This window comes from Onychomys torridus, chromosome 8 (assembly GCF_903995425.1).
Source record: "Onychomys torridus chromosome 8, mOncTor1.1, whole genome shotgun sequence".
NCBI lineage: Eukaryota > Metazoa > Chordata > Mammalia > Rodentia > Cricetidae > Onychomys > Onychomys torridus.
In genome coordinates this window covers 17918245-17936690 of record NC_050450.1, presented here as the reverse complement: position 1 = coordinate 17936690, position 18446 = coordinate 17918245, and the positions used below count along the sequence as shown (strand labels likewise).

The 18446-nt window shown below is 47.5% G+C and overlaps 2 protein-coding genes across 3 annotated transcripts in view; one reads left to right on the top strand and one right to left on the bottom strand.

The window, feature by feature from the left end:
* Znf598 (zinc finger protein 598, E3 ubiquitin ligase) overlaps positions 1-1426 on the bottom strand; it is a 12810-nt gene extending 11384 nt beyond the window's left edge. For both annotated transcript variants that reach the window (XM_036197093.1, XM_036197094.1), the window contains exon 1: positions 1140-1426. In XM_036197093.1, the coding sequence (XP_036052986.1) occupies positions 1140-1361 (222 nt within the window). In that variant the 5' untranslated portion in view covers positions 1362-1426. The remainder of the gene's footprint in view (positions 1-1139) is intronic.
* On the top strand, positions 1360-18446 carry Npw (neuropeptide W). Its single transcript, XM_036194634.1, has 4 exons — positions 1360-1505; positions 11765-11942; positions 17340-17857; positions 18306-18446. The coding sequence occupies exons 1-4, from the start codon at positions 1360-1362 to the stop codon at positions 18415-18417; spliced, it is 954 nt and encodes a 317-aa protein (XP_036050527.1). The 3' UTR covers positions 18418-18446.

Below are 18446 nucleotides of genomic sequence, written 5' to 3'. Positions count from 1 at the left end.
CAACACTCAGAAGGCAGACACAGGTAGATCTCTGGTTTTGAGGCCAAACATGGTCAACATAACAAGTTCCAGGCCAGCCAGAACTACATAGTTGAGACCCTGTCTCAAAAAGAAAGAGCCAGGGCAGAACTCAAATAAAAAATTTGAAGGCAGAAACTGAAGTAGAAGCCCAGTGGTGGTGGCACACCACTCAGAAGGCAGGCAGAATGATCTCTGAGTTTGAGGCCAGCTTGGTCTACAGAGCTAGTTCCAGGGCAGCCAAAGCTATACAAAGAAACCCTATCTCGGAAAAAGAAAAAGAAAAACCGTTTTCTTGGCATTATTGCTCTCTCTGCATCCCTTCTAAGATCAGAAAATCGAGATTCCCTGGCAGACAGCACTAGCCAAAGCCATCCATGAACCAACCAAGGTAATTTCACAATGCTGGAAGCAAACAGATCTCTAAGGGCAGCAAACCAAGAGAGTCCAGCTGGACACTCCCCACCAACAGCTGGCATTGCTGGAGTGTGGGGGAACGCTCCCTGCGCCCTCTGACCCCCTCAGGGGTTTCCAAGTCTAGACAATAAGAAACATCCCCTTCCCTCCACTCTGGAAGGAAACCCCAAAACTAGAACTAGTGTGGAGGAGGAAAACTTTCTAACACCGTAGACCGCCAAGCACCTGGGAATCAAGTCCTGGTATCACCTCCACTCTACAAATGGAAACACTGTCTCAGGAGCTGACCCGTGGGGCCCAGAAGTCCAACTAGCCAGGTAATGTCCAGTTTAAACCGCCCCCCCTTTTTTTTTAAAAACCGAACAGCCAGTTTCCAGGAAAGACAGTCCCTGGAGGTTCCCCTGGCTGTCTCCTCCACCTCACTGACGATCCCGAAAAAATGAGCACTGACCTGACCCTGCCCTTCCCGCGGAGGGTCACAGGGGGAGTTCCCATAGGCATCGCTCCTCCTCCCTCGACCCAACCGCCTCTGGCTTCCCCGGTCCCGGGAGGCCAGGCAATCGCATGCCGCTCGGATCGGACCGACCACCGGGCCTCCGGCGGGAGCGGGAGCGGGCGCGGCCAGGCCGCGGCGGGACACCGAGCAGGCAAAGCCATCAGGAGCCCGTCCTCCCCGCGCCCCGCCGCGCGCCCCGCGGGCGTACCTGGCGCAGCTCCTCGCGGCACACGGCGCAGTAGCGCTGCTCGCACAGCACCCGCATCTTGGTGGAGCACCGGTAGCACACCGGGTGATCGCAGCGGCCCAGCGCCGTAGCCTCCAGGTCGCCGCAGCACAGCACGCAGCTCCCGCCGCCCCGCTCGGGCGCTGCCACCGCCTCCAGAGCCGCGCGCCGCCCCTCGGGGCCCGCCGCCGCCGCCGCCGCCATGGCCCGGCTCCGGCCCCCTCCCGGCCGGCGCGGCACGGCGCGGCCTGGCTCCCGGCAGGCCCGCCCCTTCCGTCGACGTCACTGCCCCTCCAGGCAACCGCCCCGCCTGGCGGAAGTGCGCACCGCGACTTCCTCCCGGGTCTGGTGCGACCCAGAGCTAGGGTCTGTTCCAGGCATCTTGTGACCCCTCCTAAAAGCTTCCTGGTCATTCAAATACTGGGTCTCTTCTCCTTCCCCCGGCCTAGTTCTAGAGACGCCGGAGGAAGCACAGGGCATCCAGTATTTCCCATAAACTACGAAGGCTAAGTATCACAAACACTGATGGCCACAGCCTGGAACACAAGCCTCTGCCACCGCTCTAATGAGCTGCAAATCCTCATCAGAAAAGATGTTATCCAAGTATTCTCACCCAGTCCTGCTAGAGAATTGACCTCATGTTCTTTTGGTGTGGGACACACCCAGCCTGGAACTATGTACCTAGAACTATGGAAGCACCGAGAGGTACTTGAATGCTAGTGGTGAACGTTAGGCTTCAAGTCTCTGCATCTGTTTGTGATGAAGTAAGATGGATCAAATCTGAACCTTTCTAGAAAGAGGCAGTATATAGTGTGTGGGAGGTGGTATGTGTGTGCCTATAGCTAGAATCAGAGAGATGCCGGCTTGAACCCCCAATTCTAGTACTTATGTGCATGTGAACTTGGTTGGTCCACTGAAGTCTATAAATTCCTCATTTGTTTTGTTTTGTTTTGTTTTGAAGATTTATTTATTTACTATGTATACAGAAGAGGGCGCCAGATCTCATTACAGGTGGTTGTGAGCCACCATGTGGTTGCTGGGAATTGAACTCAGGACCTCTGGAAGAGCAGTCAGTGCTCTTAACCTCTGAGCCATCTCTCCAGCCCAACTTCCTCATTTGTAAAACTGGGGTCACCATAGCAGTTAACTAAAGTGGACTGGGCTACATACAATTGCCATCTTCAGACAGATGAGGAGGATTTATCTCTCCCTGGGCAATTGGACAGATGTTGAGTACTGTTAAAATCTGTTGAAATGAAGCCTGGCAGAAATCCCATCATTTGGGAGGCAGGGGCAGGCAGATCTCTGTGAGTTTGAGGCCAGCCTGGTCTACAGATTGAGTTCCAGGACAGCCAGGGCTACACAGAAAAACCCTGTCTTGAAAGACCAAAAACCTGTTGAAATGACTGGATATGGTCACACACACTTTTAATTCCAGCACTCATAGGTAGAGCTAGGCATATCTCTGTGAGTTTGAGGCCAGCCTGCTCTACATAAAGAGTTCCAGGGCTACATGGTGAGACACTGTCTCAAAAAAAAAAAAAAATCTGTTAAAATGGGGCTAGAGAGATGGCTCAGCAGTTAAGAGCACTAGCTGTTCTTGCAGAGGTCCTGAGTTCAATTCCCAGCAACCACATGAAGGCTCACAACTGTCTGTAACTTCAGTTCTAGGGGATTTAATATCTATTCTCTTCTGGTTTCTTGCTCTCTGAGGGTACCAGGCACACATGTGGTACACAGGCATAGATGAAGACAAAACATCTATCCATATAAAATAAATTCATTTTACTTACTTATTTACTTACTTCTGAGACAGTTTTTCTGTGAAGCTCTGGCTGTCTTGGAACTCACTCTGTAGACTCACTCTTGGCTTCAAATTCAGAGATCCACCTGCCTCTGCCTACCAAGCGCTGGGATCAAAGGCCTGCACCACCACTGACTGATTATAAGAACAAAAAAAAAAAAAAAAAAATTTAAGCTAGGCAGTGATGGCGCACTCCTTTTATCCTAGCATTTGGGAGGCAGAGGCAGGAAGATCTCTGTGAGTTCGAGGCCAGCCTGGTCTACAAAGTGAGTTCTAGGACAGGTTTCAAAGCCACACAGAAATCCTGTCTCAAAAAAAAAAAACCCAAACAAACAAACGAACAAATATAAAATATAAATATAAAATTTAAAAATAAAAAAATTCGGGCTGGAGAGATGGCTCCGTGGTTAAGAGCACCGACTGGGGTTGGGGATTTAGCTCAGTGGTAGAGTGCTTGCCTAGCAAGTGCAAGGCCCTGGGTTTGATCCTTAGCTCAAAAAAAAAGCATGGACTGCTCTTCCAGAGGTCCTGAGTTCAATTCCCAGCAACCACATGGTGGCTCACAACCACTTGTAATGAGATCTGGTGCCCCCTTCTGGCCTGCAGGAAGAACATTGTATAATAATAAATAAATAAATCTTAAAAAATTTTCAAAAAAAAAGAAAGGAAAATTCTGAGAAAATAACAATTGAATGTTAATGGGAAGCTCTTTAGATTCTAATGATAAGTACTATGTTGTTCCTGTTTCTGCAAATAAGTGAAGACTGAAGGATGGAGCCATGTGACTCCCTAATTGGCAACTTTGGACTCTTTCTTGCTGCTCTGATACTTTTCACAAAGGGACTGACAGTCAAACATGCAGCCAGACTACCCACCTGCTGCCATTTTGAACAGTCCTTAGACCTCCCTTGAGAAAACAATGATCAAAGTTGACTGCCCCTTCTCCTAAAGGCATAGCCTCAAGCAGAGCTGTTTGCACCAGACATTTTAGGGAATTTCCCCTGGTGGTCCAGCAGAGGGACTACTGTGACTGAGGAGACAAGGCTGTGGTTGGTGCAAACATTATTCTCTCTCTGCCTTGTAAGCAAGCTAGCCGTTCCGCTCTGTTGGCGAGTCACGGGAGGCTTTGCTTTACAGCCTCCTCGGGTGCTGCCACTTTGGATTCAGTAAAAGGCTTCTCCACAGGGGTCTTTTCTTACCTACCCTTAGTAGAGCTGGCTGAATCCATGGCACAAAGAAACAACAGACTGCGGTACAGCTGCGGTACAGCAGAACAATCAGCACTAGGCAGGGGCATAGATGGTCATGCAGTCTGCTGTGTGACAGGTCAGAGGAGAGCTCCATGCAAACATTTAAAGCCTCACAGATTCATAAGGAGAGCCTGTAGAATAAAAGACAAATGAATGCCGGGCGGTGGTGCAGCGTGCCTTTAATTCCAGCACTCAGGAGGCAGAAGCAGCTGGATCTCTGAGTTGGAGGCTCTGGTTTACAAGGTGAGTTCCAGGACTGGCAGGGCTCCATAGAGAAATACTGTCTCAAAAAACCAAAAACAAAACCAAAGGAAAAAAAAAAAAAGTCAGGCATTGTAGCTTGTGACTTTAATCCCAGGACTTAGGGGCAGAGGCAGAGGTAGGCAAAGGTAGTAAGATCAAGGCCAGCCTGGTCTACATAGTAAGCTTCAGGACAACCAGGGCTACGTAGACACCTGCCTTAAAAAAAAAAAAAAAAAAAAAAAAAAAAAGTCAAACAGACAAACTATAAGAGACAAACTGACAGAGCCAAAGGAAGCAGGAGGACCTCCATTGGATGTTCACAGAAAAGACTGGGCCTATAATACGTGCCTAGAACAATAACTACAAAACAGTCAAACAGGAGAGATCTCTTGGAGGCTTAGGAACTAGACCAGTCCTAAAGTACTTGCTGTGTGATGCTCCCCTCTGCCATGACAATGGACTAAACCTCTGAAACTGTAAACCAGCCCCAATTAAATGTTTTCCTTTGTAAGAGTTCCTGTGGTTGCCAGGTGGTGGTGGTGCACGCCTTTAATCCCAGCACTCAGGAGGCAGAGCCAGGAGGATCTCTGTGAGTTTGAGGCCAGCCTGATCTACAGAGTGAGAGCCAGGACAGCCTCCAAACCTCCAAAGCTACACAGATAAACCCTGTCTCGAAAAACCAAAGAGGGAGGGAGGGAGAGAGAGAGAGAGAGAGAGAGAGAGAGAGAGAGAGAGAGAGAGAGAGTTCCCGTGGTCATGGTGTCTCTTCACAGCAATAGAATACTAAGACACTGTGCAAATATAAGACCCAGGTTCGATCTCTAGAATCCCTGTAAAATGCTGGGTGAGGGGCTGGTGCAGTGGCTCAGCAGGTATTTGTAGGACAAGCCCGAAGAGCTAAGTTCAATCCCCTGAACCTGTAAAGAATGGAATCTATGTCTAGGTATACACATGCTCTTTTCTCCTTCATTGAGGGCAAAGGCAGTGAGGCCAGTCAGGGTCAGCAGGCTGTCTGTCTGTCTATCTATCTATCTATCTATCTATCTATCTCCTTTTCTCCCCCCACCCCCAGACAGAGTTTCTCTGTGTAACAGCCCTTGCTGTCCTATAACTCACTTTAAAGACCAGGCTGGCCTTGAACTCACAGAGATCCACTTGCCTCTGCCTCCAAGTGCTGGGATTAAAGGTATGGGCTACCACACCCTGCATGTGCAGGTTCACTTTCATATATCTTTTCTTTCCAGAATTCCCATCCCCTAGTATCGTTCCTAGGAGCCCCATATGGGTTTTTTGTTTTGTTTTGTTTTGTTTTTTAGATTATTTAAATTATTCTTCTATTATCAGCTTGATACAGTATAAGTTCTTATCTTAATAGTGTAATGTTTCATTGAGGGTTGCTCAGTAATTGAGTAAAACCAAATCTTATAAGCCGCAGTCATCCTAGGGTCCCCCCCTGCTATATAGCCTCCATGGTTCTGTGGGTTGCAGTCTGATTGTCCTTTGCTTTATATCTAGAATCCACTTATGAGTGAGTACATACCATGTTTGTCCTTCTGGGTCTGGGTTACCTCACTCAGGATGATTTTTTCTAGACCTATTCATTTGCCTGCAAACCTCATGATGACATTGTTTTTCTCTGCTGAGTAGTACTCTATGAGTATATGTACCACATTTTATTAATCCATTCTTCAGTTGACGGGCATCTAGGTTGTTTCCAGGTTCTGGCTATTACAAATAGTGCTGCTATGAACATAGTTGAGCATGTATCTTTGTGGTATGGTTGATCATTCCTTGGGTATATGCCCAAGAGTGGTATGGCTGGGTCTTGAGGTAGATCGATTCCCAATTTTCTGAGAAACCACCATACTGACTTCCACAGTGGTTGTACAAGTTTGCACTCCCACCAACAGTGGAGGAGTGTTTGCTTTGCTCTGCATCCTCTCCAACATTGACTGTCATTAGTGTTTTTGATCTTAGCCATTCTGACAGGTGTGAGATGGAATCTCAGAGTCGTCTTGAGTTGCATTTCTCTGATGATTAAGGATGTTGAGCATTTCTTCAAGTGTCTCTCAGCCATTTGTGATTCTTATTTTGTGAACTCTCTGTTTAGCTCTTTAGCCCATTAAAAAAAAAAAAAAAGATTTATTTATCTATTATGTATACAGCATGTATGACTGCAGGCCAGAAGAGGGCACCAGATCTCATTACAGGTGGTTGTGAGCCACCATGTGGTTGCTGGGAATTGAACTCAGGACCTCTGAAAGAGCAGTCAGTGCTCTTAACCTCTGAGCCATCTCTCCAGCCTGTAGTCCATTTTTGAATTGAATTATTCAGTATTTTGATGTCTAGTTTCTTCAGTTTTTTATATACTGTGGAGATCAGTCCTCTGTCAGATATGTGGGTTGGTAAAGATCTTTTCCCATTCTGTAGGTTGTCTTTTTGTCTTATTGACTGTGTCTTTTGCCCTACAAAAGCTTCTCAGTTTCAAGAGGTCCCATTTATTAATTGTTGTGTTCAGTGTCTGTGCTGTTGGTGTTATATTTAGGAAATGATCTCCTGTACCAGTGCGTTCAAGCATACTTCCTACTTTCTCTTCTATCAGGTTCAGTGTAACTGGATTTATGTTGAGGTCTTTGATCCACTTGGACTTGAGTTTTGTGCACGGTGACAGATATGGATCTATTTGTAATCTTTTACATATTGACATCCAGTTTTGCCAGCACCATTTTTTGAAGATACTTCCTTTTTTCCATTGTGTAGTTTTGGCTTCTTTGTCAAAAATCAGGTGTTCATATGTGCGTGGATTAATGGTCTTCAATGTGATTCCATTGGTCTGTATGTTGGTTTTTATGCCAATACCAAGCTGTTTTTATTACTATAGCTCTATAGTAGAGCTTGAGGTCAGAGATGGTGATGCCTCCAGAGGTTGCTTTATTTTTTATTTTATTTTATTTTATTTTTTTGGTTTTTCGAGACAGGGTTTCTCTGTGTAGCTTTGCGCCTTTCCTGGAACTCACTTGGTAGCCCAGGCTGGCCTCGAACTCACAGAGATCCACCTGGCTCTGCCTCCCAAGTGCTGGTATTAAAGGCATGCGCCACCACCGCCTGGCAAGGTTGCTTTATTATACAGGATTCTTTTAGCTATTCTGGGTCTTTTGTTTTTCCATATGAAGTTGAGTATTTTTCTTTCCAAGTCTGTGAAGAATTGTGTAGGGATTTTGATGGGGATTGCATTGAATTAGTAGATTGCTTTTGGTAAAATCGCCATTTTTACTATGTTAATCCCACCTATCCATGAGCATAGGAGATCCTTCCATTTTCTGATATCTTCTTCAATTTCTTTCTTTAGAGATTTAAAGTTCTTATCAAAACGGTCCTTCACTTGTTTAGTTAGTGTTACCCCAAGGTATTTTATATTATTTGTGGCTAGTGTAAAGGGTGATGTTTCTCTGACTTCTTTAGTTATTTTCTTCTGTCTTTTTCTTTTGGATGCTGCCCAAAGCCTAAACATGCCTTTACATTCCCTAAAGCTTTGAGCTCCCTTAGTGCTTTTTCTGAAGCTCCCCTTTCTGCCTGATACCGTATGGCTTACCTCTGTTATCCTCTGGACATCTATGAGATTTAGTTTGCCTACCTCATTTTTTTTTTTTTTTTTTTTTTAGACAAGGTTTCTCTGTGTAGCCTTGGCTGTCCTGGAACTCTCTCTGTAGAGCAGGCTGGTCTTGAACTCAGAGGTCCACCTACCCCTGCCTTCCAAGTGCTGGCATTAAAGGTGTATGCCACTGCCACCTGGCAAGGTTTTCCTTTCAAATTCAAATTGTCTCGAAGTTTTTTTTGTTTGTTTGTTTTGTTTTGTTTTGTTTTTCCCCAAGACAGGGTTTCTCTGTGTAGCTTTGGTGCCTGTCCTGGATCTCATTCTGTACACCAGGCTAGCCTCAAACTCACAGAGATCCACCTACCCCTGCCTCCCTGAGTGCTGGGATTAAAAGTGTGTGCCACCACGGCCTGGCTTGTCCTAGAGTTTTATTTGAGTCTCTTCTTTGTCCTTCAGTTTCCATTTCTGTCTACTCTTTGATTATTTTATTAAGGAGACTAAGAATACCAAGTGGGGCCCCTAATTTTCCCAGTATTATATGATGGGATTTCACAAGACTTCTAGTAACACTCCTTTCTTTCCTGTTTTGTTTTGTTTTAAATTTTATTTTATGTCTCTGAGTGTTTGCCTGCATGTATGTATGTGCACTATGTCCATGCCTGGTGTCTGCAGAGGTCAGAAGCAGAGCTCAGATCCACCGGAACTAGAGGGTATGGATGATTGTGAGCCACCATGTGGGTGCTGAGAACCTGGGTCCTCTGCAAGAGCAACAAATCCTCTCAACCACTGAACCAACTCTACAGTTCTGTTGGTGGTGGACTTTTTTGTTGGGACTGCTGGCTCCCCAGTAATGACTTATTAATTATAAAAGTTTGGCTAGGAGGTTGGGGATTTAGCTCAGTGGTAGAGTGCTTGCCTAGCAAGTACAAGGCCATGGGTTCAGTCCTCAGCTACACACACACACACACACACACACACACAAAAGCTTGGCTAATAGCTTAGGCTTGTACTAACTAAAGGAATATTCCATAACATCCTGCCCTCCCCCACCCTCCCCCTTTTTTATGAGACAGGGTCTCCCTGTGTGGCCTCGGCTGTCCTGGAACTCCCCATGTAGTGGCTGTAGTGGCCTCAAATACACAGAAATATGCCTTTCTCTGTCGTCTGAGTGCTGAGATTAAAGGTATGTGCCGCCATATCTGACCTATTTACTGTCTTTTAAGTCTTTAATTGACAGACAAAAGATCACATCCCTGTGCTCCTAGATGGCATCAAACCCATGGTGGAAGGGAAAACCAACTCTTAAAAGTTGTCCTCTGACCTCCACATTATACATTTCAGATAATGACGACAACAATGATGATGATGATGATAAAGCTGAGTATTTTATAATCCCAGTCCTGAGGAGATAGAGACAAGAACCCCCAGAAGCTCTCAGGCCAACTAGTCTGGCATACACAGCTTTGTCAATTTGATACACACCTCTCTCAAACAAGGTGGAAGGCAAGGACCAAAGCTGAAGCTCTCTCTCTCCTCAGCACCCATACAGTGGCCCACAGCCATCCATACCCTCTAGTTCCAGGAGATCTGACCTCTGCAGGCACCAGGTATAGCCATGGTGCACATACATACATGCAGCAAACACTCACAGACATAAAATAAAATAAATAAATCTTTAAAAAAAAAGACAAGAAAGAAAGAGGTGTTACTGGAATTCTTGTGAAGTTGTGACAGAGCTATCATGTGACACTGGAGAGAACCACCAACTCCTGCAAGTTGTCCTCCAACCATACACACCTGGACATGGACATGTGAATCAACACAGCCTGGAGAGAGGATGGCTCAGTAGTTAAAAGCACGTCTGCTCATGCAGAGGACCTGGGCTGGCGTCCCAGCACCCACATGGCAGCTCATAGTCATTTGTAACTCCAGTTTCAGGGGATCTGACGCCTTCTTCTGGCCTCTGTGGGCTCCAGGCACGCATGTAGGGCACATACATGCAGGCAAAACACTCAACACATAAAATAAAAATCAATGAAACATTTTAAAGGTGGCTAGAATCAGAATAGGGACCTCTGAGACAGCTCAGTAGATGAAGGTGCCTGTCACAAAGCTTAACAACGCGGGACCTGCATGGTAGAGGAAAGAACTGACCCTGTGAGTTTCCTTCTGGCTTCCCCTTGCACATCATGGCCCACACACCGTGCGCAACACATGTGCACACAAACTAAATAAGTAACAAAAATTTAAATAATCAAAATGGCAGATTTGGGATTGTAGCTTGTATCAGAATGCCTGCCTGTCTACCATGCCAAAGACAGTGGGTTCAAACCCCAGAACTACCAAGAAAAAATAAAAACGACACAAAAATGTTAACTAAATAAAATAAAAAAATATAAAAATGACAGTGGACTTATGAATGTAGAACACTGGAAGCTAGAACTCCCTGAGATCCTGCAGGACTTGCTTCTTCCAAATTAGGAAACACACCTTGGAAGACCCAGAGTTCAGAAAACAGGATTCCAACCTGAGTTGAAGCCACAGGTACTATAGAGGCTTTTTGAGCAGAGACCCAGACTACAGCCAGCAACTATGAGCTCTCTGAGGAAAGCTCCTGAGTCTCTTGAGTAGGACTGCTGTAATGGGTCGTCATTCAGGGACTTGGAGACTGGGAAAAGTTACTTCTTTAAGTTGATCAGCTATTGGAATATTTAGGAAAATGTCAAAATTGGGGTATAGAAAAACAAAGAAAAACAATATAGCTTTCAGAAAGAAAGGAAATGTAGGTAGTGTACTGCTTGAGGGCTGGAGAGATGGTTCAGCAGTGAAGAGCTCTTGCTGCTCTTCCAGAGGACCTGAGTTTGGTCCCAGCACCCTAGTCCGGCAGCTCCCAATTGTTTGAACTGCAACTCAAGGGGATCTGGCGCCCTCTTCTGGCCTTCTTGGGCACCAGGCATGCACAGGGGGCACAGACATACATGCAGACAGAACACCCATACACAATCAATCAATCAATCAATCAATCAATCAATACCAGGTGGTGGTGGCGCACACCTTTAATCCCAGCACTCAGGAGGCAGATGCAGGTGGATCTCTGTGAGTTCAAGGTCAGTCTGGTCCACAAAGCAAGTTTCAGGACAGCCAGGGCTGTAACACAGAGAAATCCTCTCTTGGAAAAACTAAAAAAACAAAACGGAAACCTAACAACTACAGGATAGCTAGCTGGTTCAGTAGGTACTGAGTTTGATCCCCAGGTCCCATAGAGCAAAAGGAGAGAATAAACTGCAAACTGACCTCTGATGAGTGTTGTGACTCTATGCCCATCCCTACTAAATAAATTATATATATATATAAACACGCACCTTCCAAAAAGCAGTGTTTAGTGGCTTCAAAGGCTGGGAATGTGGTTTAATCGGTAAAAATGATTTCCTAGCACGGATGAAGTTCTGGATTTAATCCCTAGTAGCACATACTCACCTGCAATTTCAGAACTTGGAGGACGGAGGCAGGAGGATCAGAACTTCAAGGTCACACATCCTCCCAAGCACAGCCTGCCTAGTATTTGGGGTTACAGACCTGCTCCATCAAGCTTTCCTAGGTGCCAATCCCAAGATGGACTAGACTACACAACTGATGTGGTCATATGGATCTGCACTTCCCAGGCTATCTCCAGGGGGCGCTCCACACCTCCCCTGCTCCATTGCTATTCCCTGAGGTCCTTGATTGGGAATGAGCAGCAGCGCCTGGGGAACTCAGTGGTCCGACAGCAGCCTGAGTCGTGCCTAGTCGCCCGCCCACAGCACTCTCCAGCCGCTCTCTCCAAGACTAGGGCTCCCATAGGAGCACGGCGGTTGACGGGGGCGGCTTTCATTGACGCTTGTCTGATCTCGAAGGTCCTCAAGCCGAACAGCCCGCTCCCTCTGCATCCTCTGCCCGCCCCATGGAAGTGTTCGCTTTGACGGCCCGGAGCTGTTGAAGCGTCAACAATAAATCTCCTCTACAAGCCCTGAGTACCTACTGTGTGTCAGATATGGTGCCAAGACCCACACCTTAATGATGTGTGTGTATTCTTTATACTTGTTTGTTTAGATACAGGGTCTTATTAGCCTGAAACTGGCTATGTAGACCTGGCCAGCCTCGAATATGAATCAGGTCCTCATTATTTAACTCAGGCAGGCCAGGGACTGACCATCTTCCTGCCCCAGCTTCCCAAGAGCTTAGGTGGCAGGCATGTACTGTTCACACCTCGTATCATTTGTTTATAAATACAAGATGAAGTGACCACTGTCACCACTCCCTCATTTCATGTCTTTGTTTTTCGAGACAAGGTTTCTCTTTGAAGCCCTGGCTGTCCTGGAACTCACGCTGTAGCCCAGGCTGGCCTGGAACTCAGAGATCTGCCTGGCTCTGCCTCCTGAGTGCTGGGATTAAAGGCAGGAGCCACCGCCGCCGCCACCATTCCCTCATTTAAAGGAGGAAACTGAGGTGGGGGCTGTGGCTGGCACTCACACTCTCCATCCTCATCAGCATCCAGTCTGGGGTAGATGTGAACCCAGCCACCCAGACCCAGAGTCAGGTTCTCCAAGTGAGGGGGACCTAGAGAACCTGCTGGAACCCCTGGGGGGCTCCTGCCTTTGAAGTAGGTGACTCCTCTTCCTTCTCCACTCCCTCTTTAGAAAATCAGTCTTCAAAACGTTGGTTATTTTATACGTGTGGGTGTTTGTCTCTCATGTATGTGTCCATGCTACCTTCATTCACGCCTTTTGCCTGAAGAGGAACCAGCGCTATGGACTGTTGTGAATCACTGTATCAAACCTAGGTCCTCTGAAAAGCAGCCAGTTCTTCTACCTGCTGGACTGTAGCGGGGATCTTTTTTGTTTTTTCCCCTTAGTTTTTCGAGACAGGGTTTCTCTGTGTAGCTTTGCGCCTTTCCTGGAACTCGCTTTGGAGACCAGGCTGGCCTCGAACTCACAAAGATCCGCCTGCCTCTGCCTCCCGAGTGCTGGGATTACAGGAGTGCGCCACCACCACCCAGCTCTGTAGCAGGAATCTTAAAAGTTCTTATTAATAAAATCAAACCTGAGGCCAGGTATTGGGGTGAATGCTGGAAGATCAGAGACACAGAACAAGCCACAGCTACCTCACCTCGCCAGTTCCTCAGCTGGTTTTGTTTCCTCAGACTAGAAGCTTCTGAGTCCTCATCCAAATGACTCTCAGCTGAACTGCTGCTCAAAAGCCTAAAAGCTTAACCAGCCAAATGCCGATAGTTTCTAGTCTTCACGCCTTATAATCTTTCCCTTTCTGCCTCCACTCCCTGGGATTAAAGTTTCCCTTTCTGGGATTAAAGGCGTGTGTCACCATGCCTGGCTGTTTCCAATGTGGCCTTGAACTCAGAGATCCACCTGGCTCTGCCTCCCAAGTGCTGAGGATTAAAGGCATGCACCACCACCACCACCACCACCACCACCACCACCACCACCGCCCAACTTCTGCTATGGCTTACTCTTCCCATTTTCTAGCCACCATTTGTGGCTCTGTATCTAGTGGCTGTCTGTTCTCTGACCCCAGATAAGTTTATTACCTGCACAATATTTTTGGGAACACAATACCACATTTCCCATTTTTGTCTAAAATTTAAAAAAGGTTATAACTAATACAAGAAAAATCATATCCAATAAGTATATACAATATACACAGTCAAGATTACATTAATGATGTCTAGTCCATTAACATTTGACAGATTCAGATGAAAAACTCCATTAATATATAACAATGTCCTGTCCAGTAACATTTGATAAACTCAGACAAAAAAATTTTCATTACTTATCCTATTTAAAACAAGTAGTTCCTTTTTTTTGTTTTGTTTTGTTTTGTTTTGTTTTTCGAGACAGGGTTTCTCTGTAGCTTTGGAGGCTGTCCTGGAACTTGCTTTGTAGACCAGGCTGGCCTTGAACTCACAGAGATCCACCTGCCTCTGCCTCCCGAGTGCTGGGATTACAGGCGTGTGCCACCACCGCCCGGCCAAGTAGTTCCTTTTTAAAAGTACTTTTTCTTTTTATAATAGAGTCAGTAATCTACCTTTTATCATTTTTAGATCTTCTCCTTTTTCTTTTTACAGTAGATTCAATCATCTACCCATTTATCCTATTATTTCTTTATCTTTTTTCTCAGAGTAGATTCAGTGATCTACCTCATATCTATATTCTCTTTTTCCCTTTTCTTTTTCTTTTTTAAACAAAACCTCTGAATCTAATCTTCATGTTCAGCTTTTTTCCTGACCACTAACAATTAACAACTTGTAACCAACCATCATAAACAATGACAATATCCAAAATTCATTAAACGACCGAAAACCTCCCATCCCACCCACCTCTTGGGAATGTGGGTGTCATTTTCTTAAAATTACTTCCATCTTTAGGGGACCCTGAAAAGAGAATTTTTGGGTTAATTGTCAAATCTTGTATCATTTGTCCCGCCGCTGCATAGTGAGAAAGTGCAGGGCTTGTTTCAAGTAGTCTGTCAGGCTGGATCATCTCAGTTAGCCATCTCAAAATTGTCCTGAGTAGTTTGTAGTCCAAAGTCGATCTTTCCGTGGTGTTAATCAGCTTAATGGCTTTACCATAGTCCTTGTAGAATCATCCTTGTGGGGTCCCATCATCCTTTTGAAGACTTCAAAGTCACTGTTAGGAGTGGTCACGGTTCTCTGCAGATTTATTTATTTATTTATTTATTTATTTATTTATTTATTTATTTTTGTGCCTCCTCTGTGGTTTGGAGCAATCACAGTCTGATAAATGTCTGTCTCTTGGAACCATGAACTTCTTCCCTAGAAGAGAATATCTTCACAGCAATTTCTCCCCACCATCTGTCTTGCCAAACTTTTTCAAACTGACCTGTGTCGATGCTTTCTTGTAACGCGATGGTCCTGGCAATTCTTCTCTGAACAAGCAGTAGTAAACACTTCGTCCCAGGTAGCAGCATCACTGCAGTCACCAACACGATGAGAAGCAGCCGGCAACTCAGAGCAGCAGCCACTGCTCCATGGTCCCACTGCCACTGTTTGTGTCTGGGCTGAAGCTTCTCCTTAGCAAGCCTCCTAAGCCAGCCTCAAACTCAGGACCCTCCTGCCTCTGCCTTCTTTGGTAAATCCTACCAGTGTGCCACCACAACTGGCTGAGGGCAGCTCGGGCCTGAGCTGGGGCCCACAAGGCCACAGGCAAGCAGCTTTTTCATGAATTCGTACCACAAACATTAGGTTCCAGAATGAACCATCTCTCCAGCCTCTCTACCCCATACCTCTTGTTTGAAGATCCAAACAAGGTGTCTCAAGCTGGGAATGGTGGCATGTATCTGTAACCCTAGCATTGGAGCTAGAAATAGGAGGATCAGGAGTTCAAAGTCATCCTAAGCTACATGGCATGCTTGAGGCTAGCCTGGGCTACATGAGAACCTTTCAGGAAACTAAAACCAGGAGGCTGGAAAGATGGCTTGGTGGTTAAGAGCTCAGATTGGCTTTAAAATCATCGTCAGCCTCCTGCCTCAGCCTCCTGAGTGCTGGGATTATAGGGGCACACCACCACATCTGGACAACGGCTATATCTTTAATGGGTGACCTTTCTGAGGAGGTATAGCATTCTCCTAGTTACTGTGCCCATCTCACTCCATGGGTATCCAACTCCCATGGCACCTGCTCTTAAGTTCACACACACAATTTAAAAAAGATAAACATAAAAGTTTTAAAGGTTTGTTTTTATTGTTTTAAATTATATGTAGGTGTGTGTATCTGTATATGGGTATATGCAAGTGAGCGTAGGTACCCACTGGAGATCAGAGCCTCAGACGCCTGGAGCTGGAGTTGTGAGCTACCTGATGTGGGTGCTGGGAACCAATCTCAGGTCCTCACTGATGAGCTAGCTCTCCAGATCCAAAAATAAATCTTTCTTTTTTTCTTTTAAAGATGAGGGGCCTGGAGGGATGGCTCTTTGAGGATTTATTGCTCTTGCAGAGGAACCAGAAGCTACATAGTGGGTCAGAACTGTAATTCCAGTTCTAGATCTAACGCCCTCTTCCAACCTCCACTGGTACCAGTTGTGAACATGGTGGCAATACAACCATGTACATAAATTAAAATATATTGAAATAAAAAAAGATGATCCCCAACCAAACCCCTGGTGTTGAGCTTCTGAATGGCGTACCAGGAGTGGCTTGTTTGTTGAGTGTGGGAGTCCTAGTTATTATGAAGGATGGATTTGGATGGTCAGGGAAGACTACATTAGGCTCATCCTGGGGATGGGGGTTCTGGAGGAGTGAACTGAGGGACTTCTCCACCAAAGCCATTCCAGGGGTGTCCTGAAGGATTAATGGGAGTCTGCTGGGAAGAGAGACAAGGGAAGAACATTCTTGTTCACAGGTGAACAAATCGCAGGCCATGGGGTTAAGACCTCTCCCTGAGTTGAGTTTAGCTCGGAAGAGGTCTTGTGAAGAGTCAGCCTCAAGAGGAGCCCTGTAGTTTGGTAGGGCCCAGTAAAGCCTGCAGAGGCTGGGGGGGGGGGGGGTTCCAGGAGAGGCTGTCTCTTAACCTTCTAGGTCTCGGGAAACCACAGGGATGGTGGCTTCATGTGGCCAAGCTGCCCTGCCTGTCTGTCTGTCTACCTTCCTTCCTTTCCCTCCCTCTCTCCCTCCTTTATCTCCTGCCCTTTCCTAGAGAAAGGGTTTCATAGCTCAGGCTCATTATGTAGCCTAAACTGGCCTCGAACTCAGGATCCATGCTGGGATTATAGAACTGTGTTCCCTTGCCTCGGTTCTAAACTCAAGTTCTCCAAGCGTTCATCCACCTGTAGTGGAAAATGGATTTGGTGGGAATTTAAGATCGGTAACAGGAAGAGGGACAGCCCTCAGGGAAGGGCGGCCCCGGGCTCCCAGAATTCTGCCAGTCTCCTTTCAGTGAGCACTCCAGCTGTAGCTACTCCTACAAGGGCACATCCCTTTGCCACTGGCCGGCCGGTCGGTCCTTGTATTCTGAGACCATGGCACCAGGACTCCCCTCCCTGACAGTTCCCTTCCCGGGGGTGAGGGAAGGGTAAGCAGGGACATCCCCACTGGAGCCTCAAGAGCAGTCCGGCTGGCGACCTGCTCAGTGAGATGCTTCTAGCTGCCTGAGTTCCCTCTTCTCCCTCCCTAGCTCTCTCCATCATCCTCTCCCTTGGGGGAGCGAGGCAGGTGCGGCGGGGGCGAGCCGGGGCGTGGCCACTGAGAGACAGTAGTCGCACCGACTGACTATTCTTCTCCAGCCTCCTGCGCTCCCACGTCCTAATTCCCCTGCAGGCATAAACCTTGTCCTTGGCCTAGCCCGCCAAGGGGCCCTAGACGTGAGCGCGCTGGCGCCCAGCGGAGAAGTGCGGGGCCCCGGGCCGGGGGCTGCTGTGAACCGGCCCCGGCTGCGGCTGCTGCTGCTTCTGCTCCTGCTGCCGCTGCCCGCCGGGGCCTGGTACAAGCACGTGGCGAGTCCCCGCTATCACACCGTGGGTCGCGCCTCGGGTCTGCTCATGGGGCTGCGCCGCTCGCCCTACCTGTGGCGCCGCGCTCTGGGCGGGGTCGTTGGACCGCTGTCCCCGGACTCTGTGATCCCGGGGCCGGTCGCCAGCAGCGCTCTCCTCCTGCTTCCTTCACCGGCGCAGGAGCTGTGGGAGGCGCGACGCAGGAGCTGGCGGGCTGGGCTCCCCGTCTATGCGCCCCGGAGTCCGCCGGACCTGGAGCGAGCCCGCCAACCCGAGCAGTCGCTAAGCCTGCGTTCCCGGATCCCAGCCAGGTAAGTGGGAGAAGGAGGAGGAGGCAGGGATGGCAGCCGCCAAGGGAGTTTCCAGGGGTCTGTGACCACTAGCCCCTGCGTACTGGTGGTTTTTGTTTGTCTGTTTTTTGCCTTATAGCTCAGGCTGAACTCTCTCCGGTTTACAGGATTACAGGTGTGCACCGCCACGCTCGGCTTAGGTGGTGCTAGGAATGGAACCCAGGACCTAAGCAAGCACTCTGCCCATTGAGCTGTATCTCCAGCCCTTGTTTGTTTGTTTTGTTTTGTTTTGTTGGCGATTATTCTTCCCCGTCCTCCTGGGTGCTGGTTTCACAAGTGTGGCCACCACGCCCCCACATTCTGTCTCCTATTATGTTAGGAGAATTTCCCAGAGTCATTTCCCTATCATTCTGAGGACAGAATGGAGAGCTTTGCTCCTGTTTCCAGAGTTCTGCTCTGTTCTTTCTAGAGCCTTCGGAGAGACGCTTCGCACCCAGCCATGGTTCCTGCAGCACATCCTCATTGCGGACCCTGTCAGGCTCCAGGACCGTCCCAAGAACTTACGGGGGCCCCATGCCTGACCTAGGCAGGAGCAATTGCGGCTGTTTCC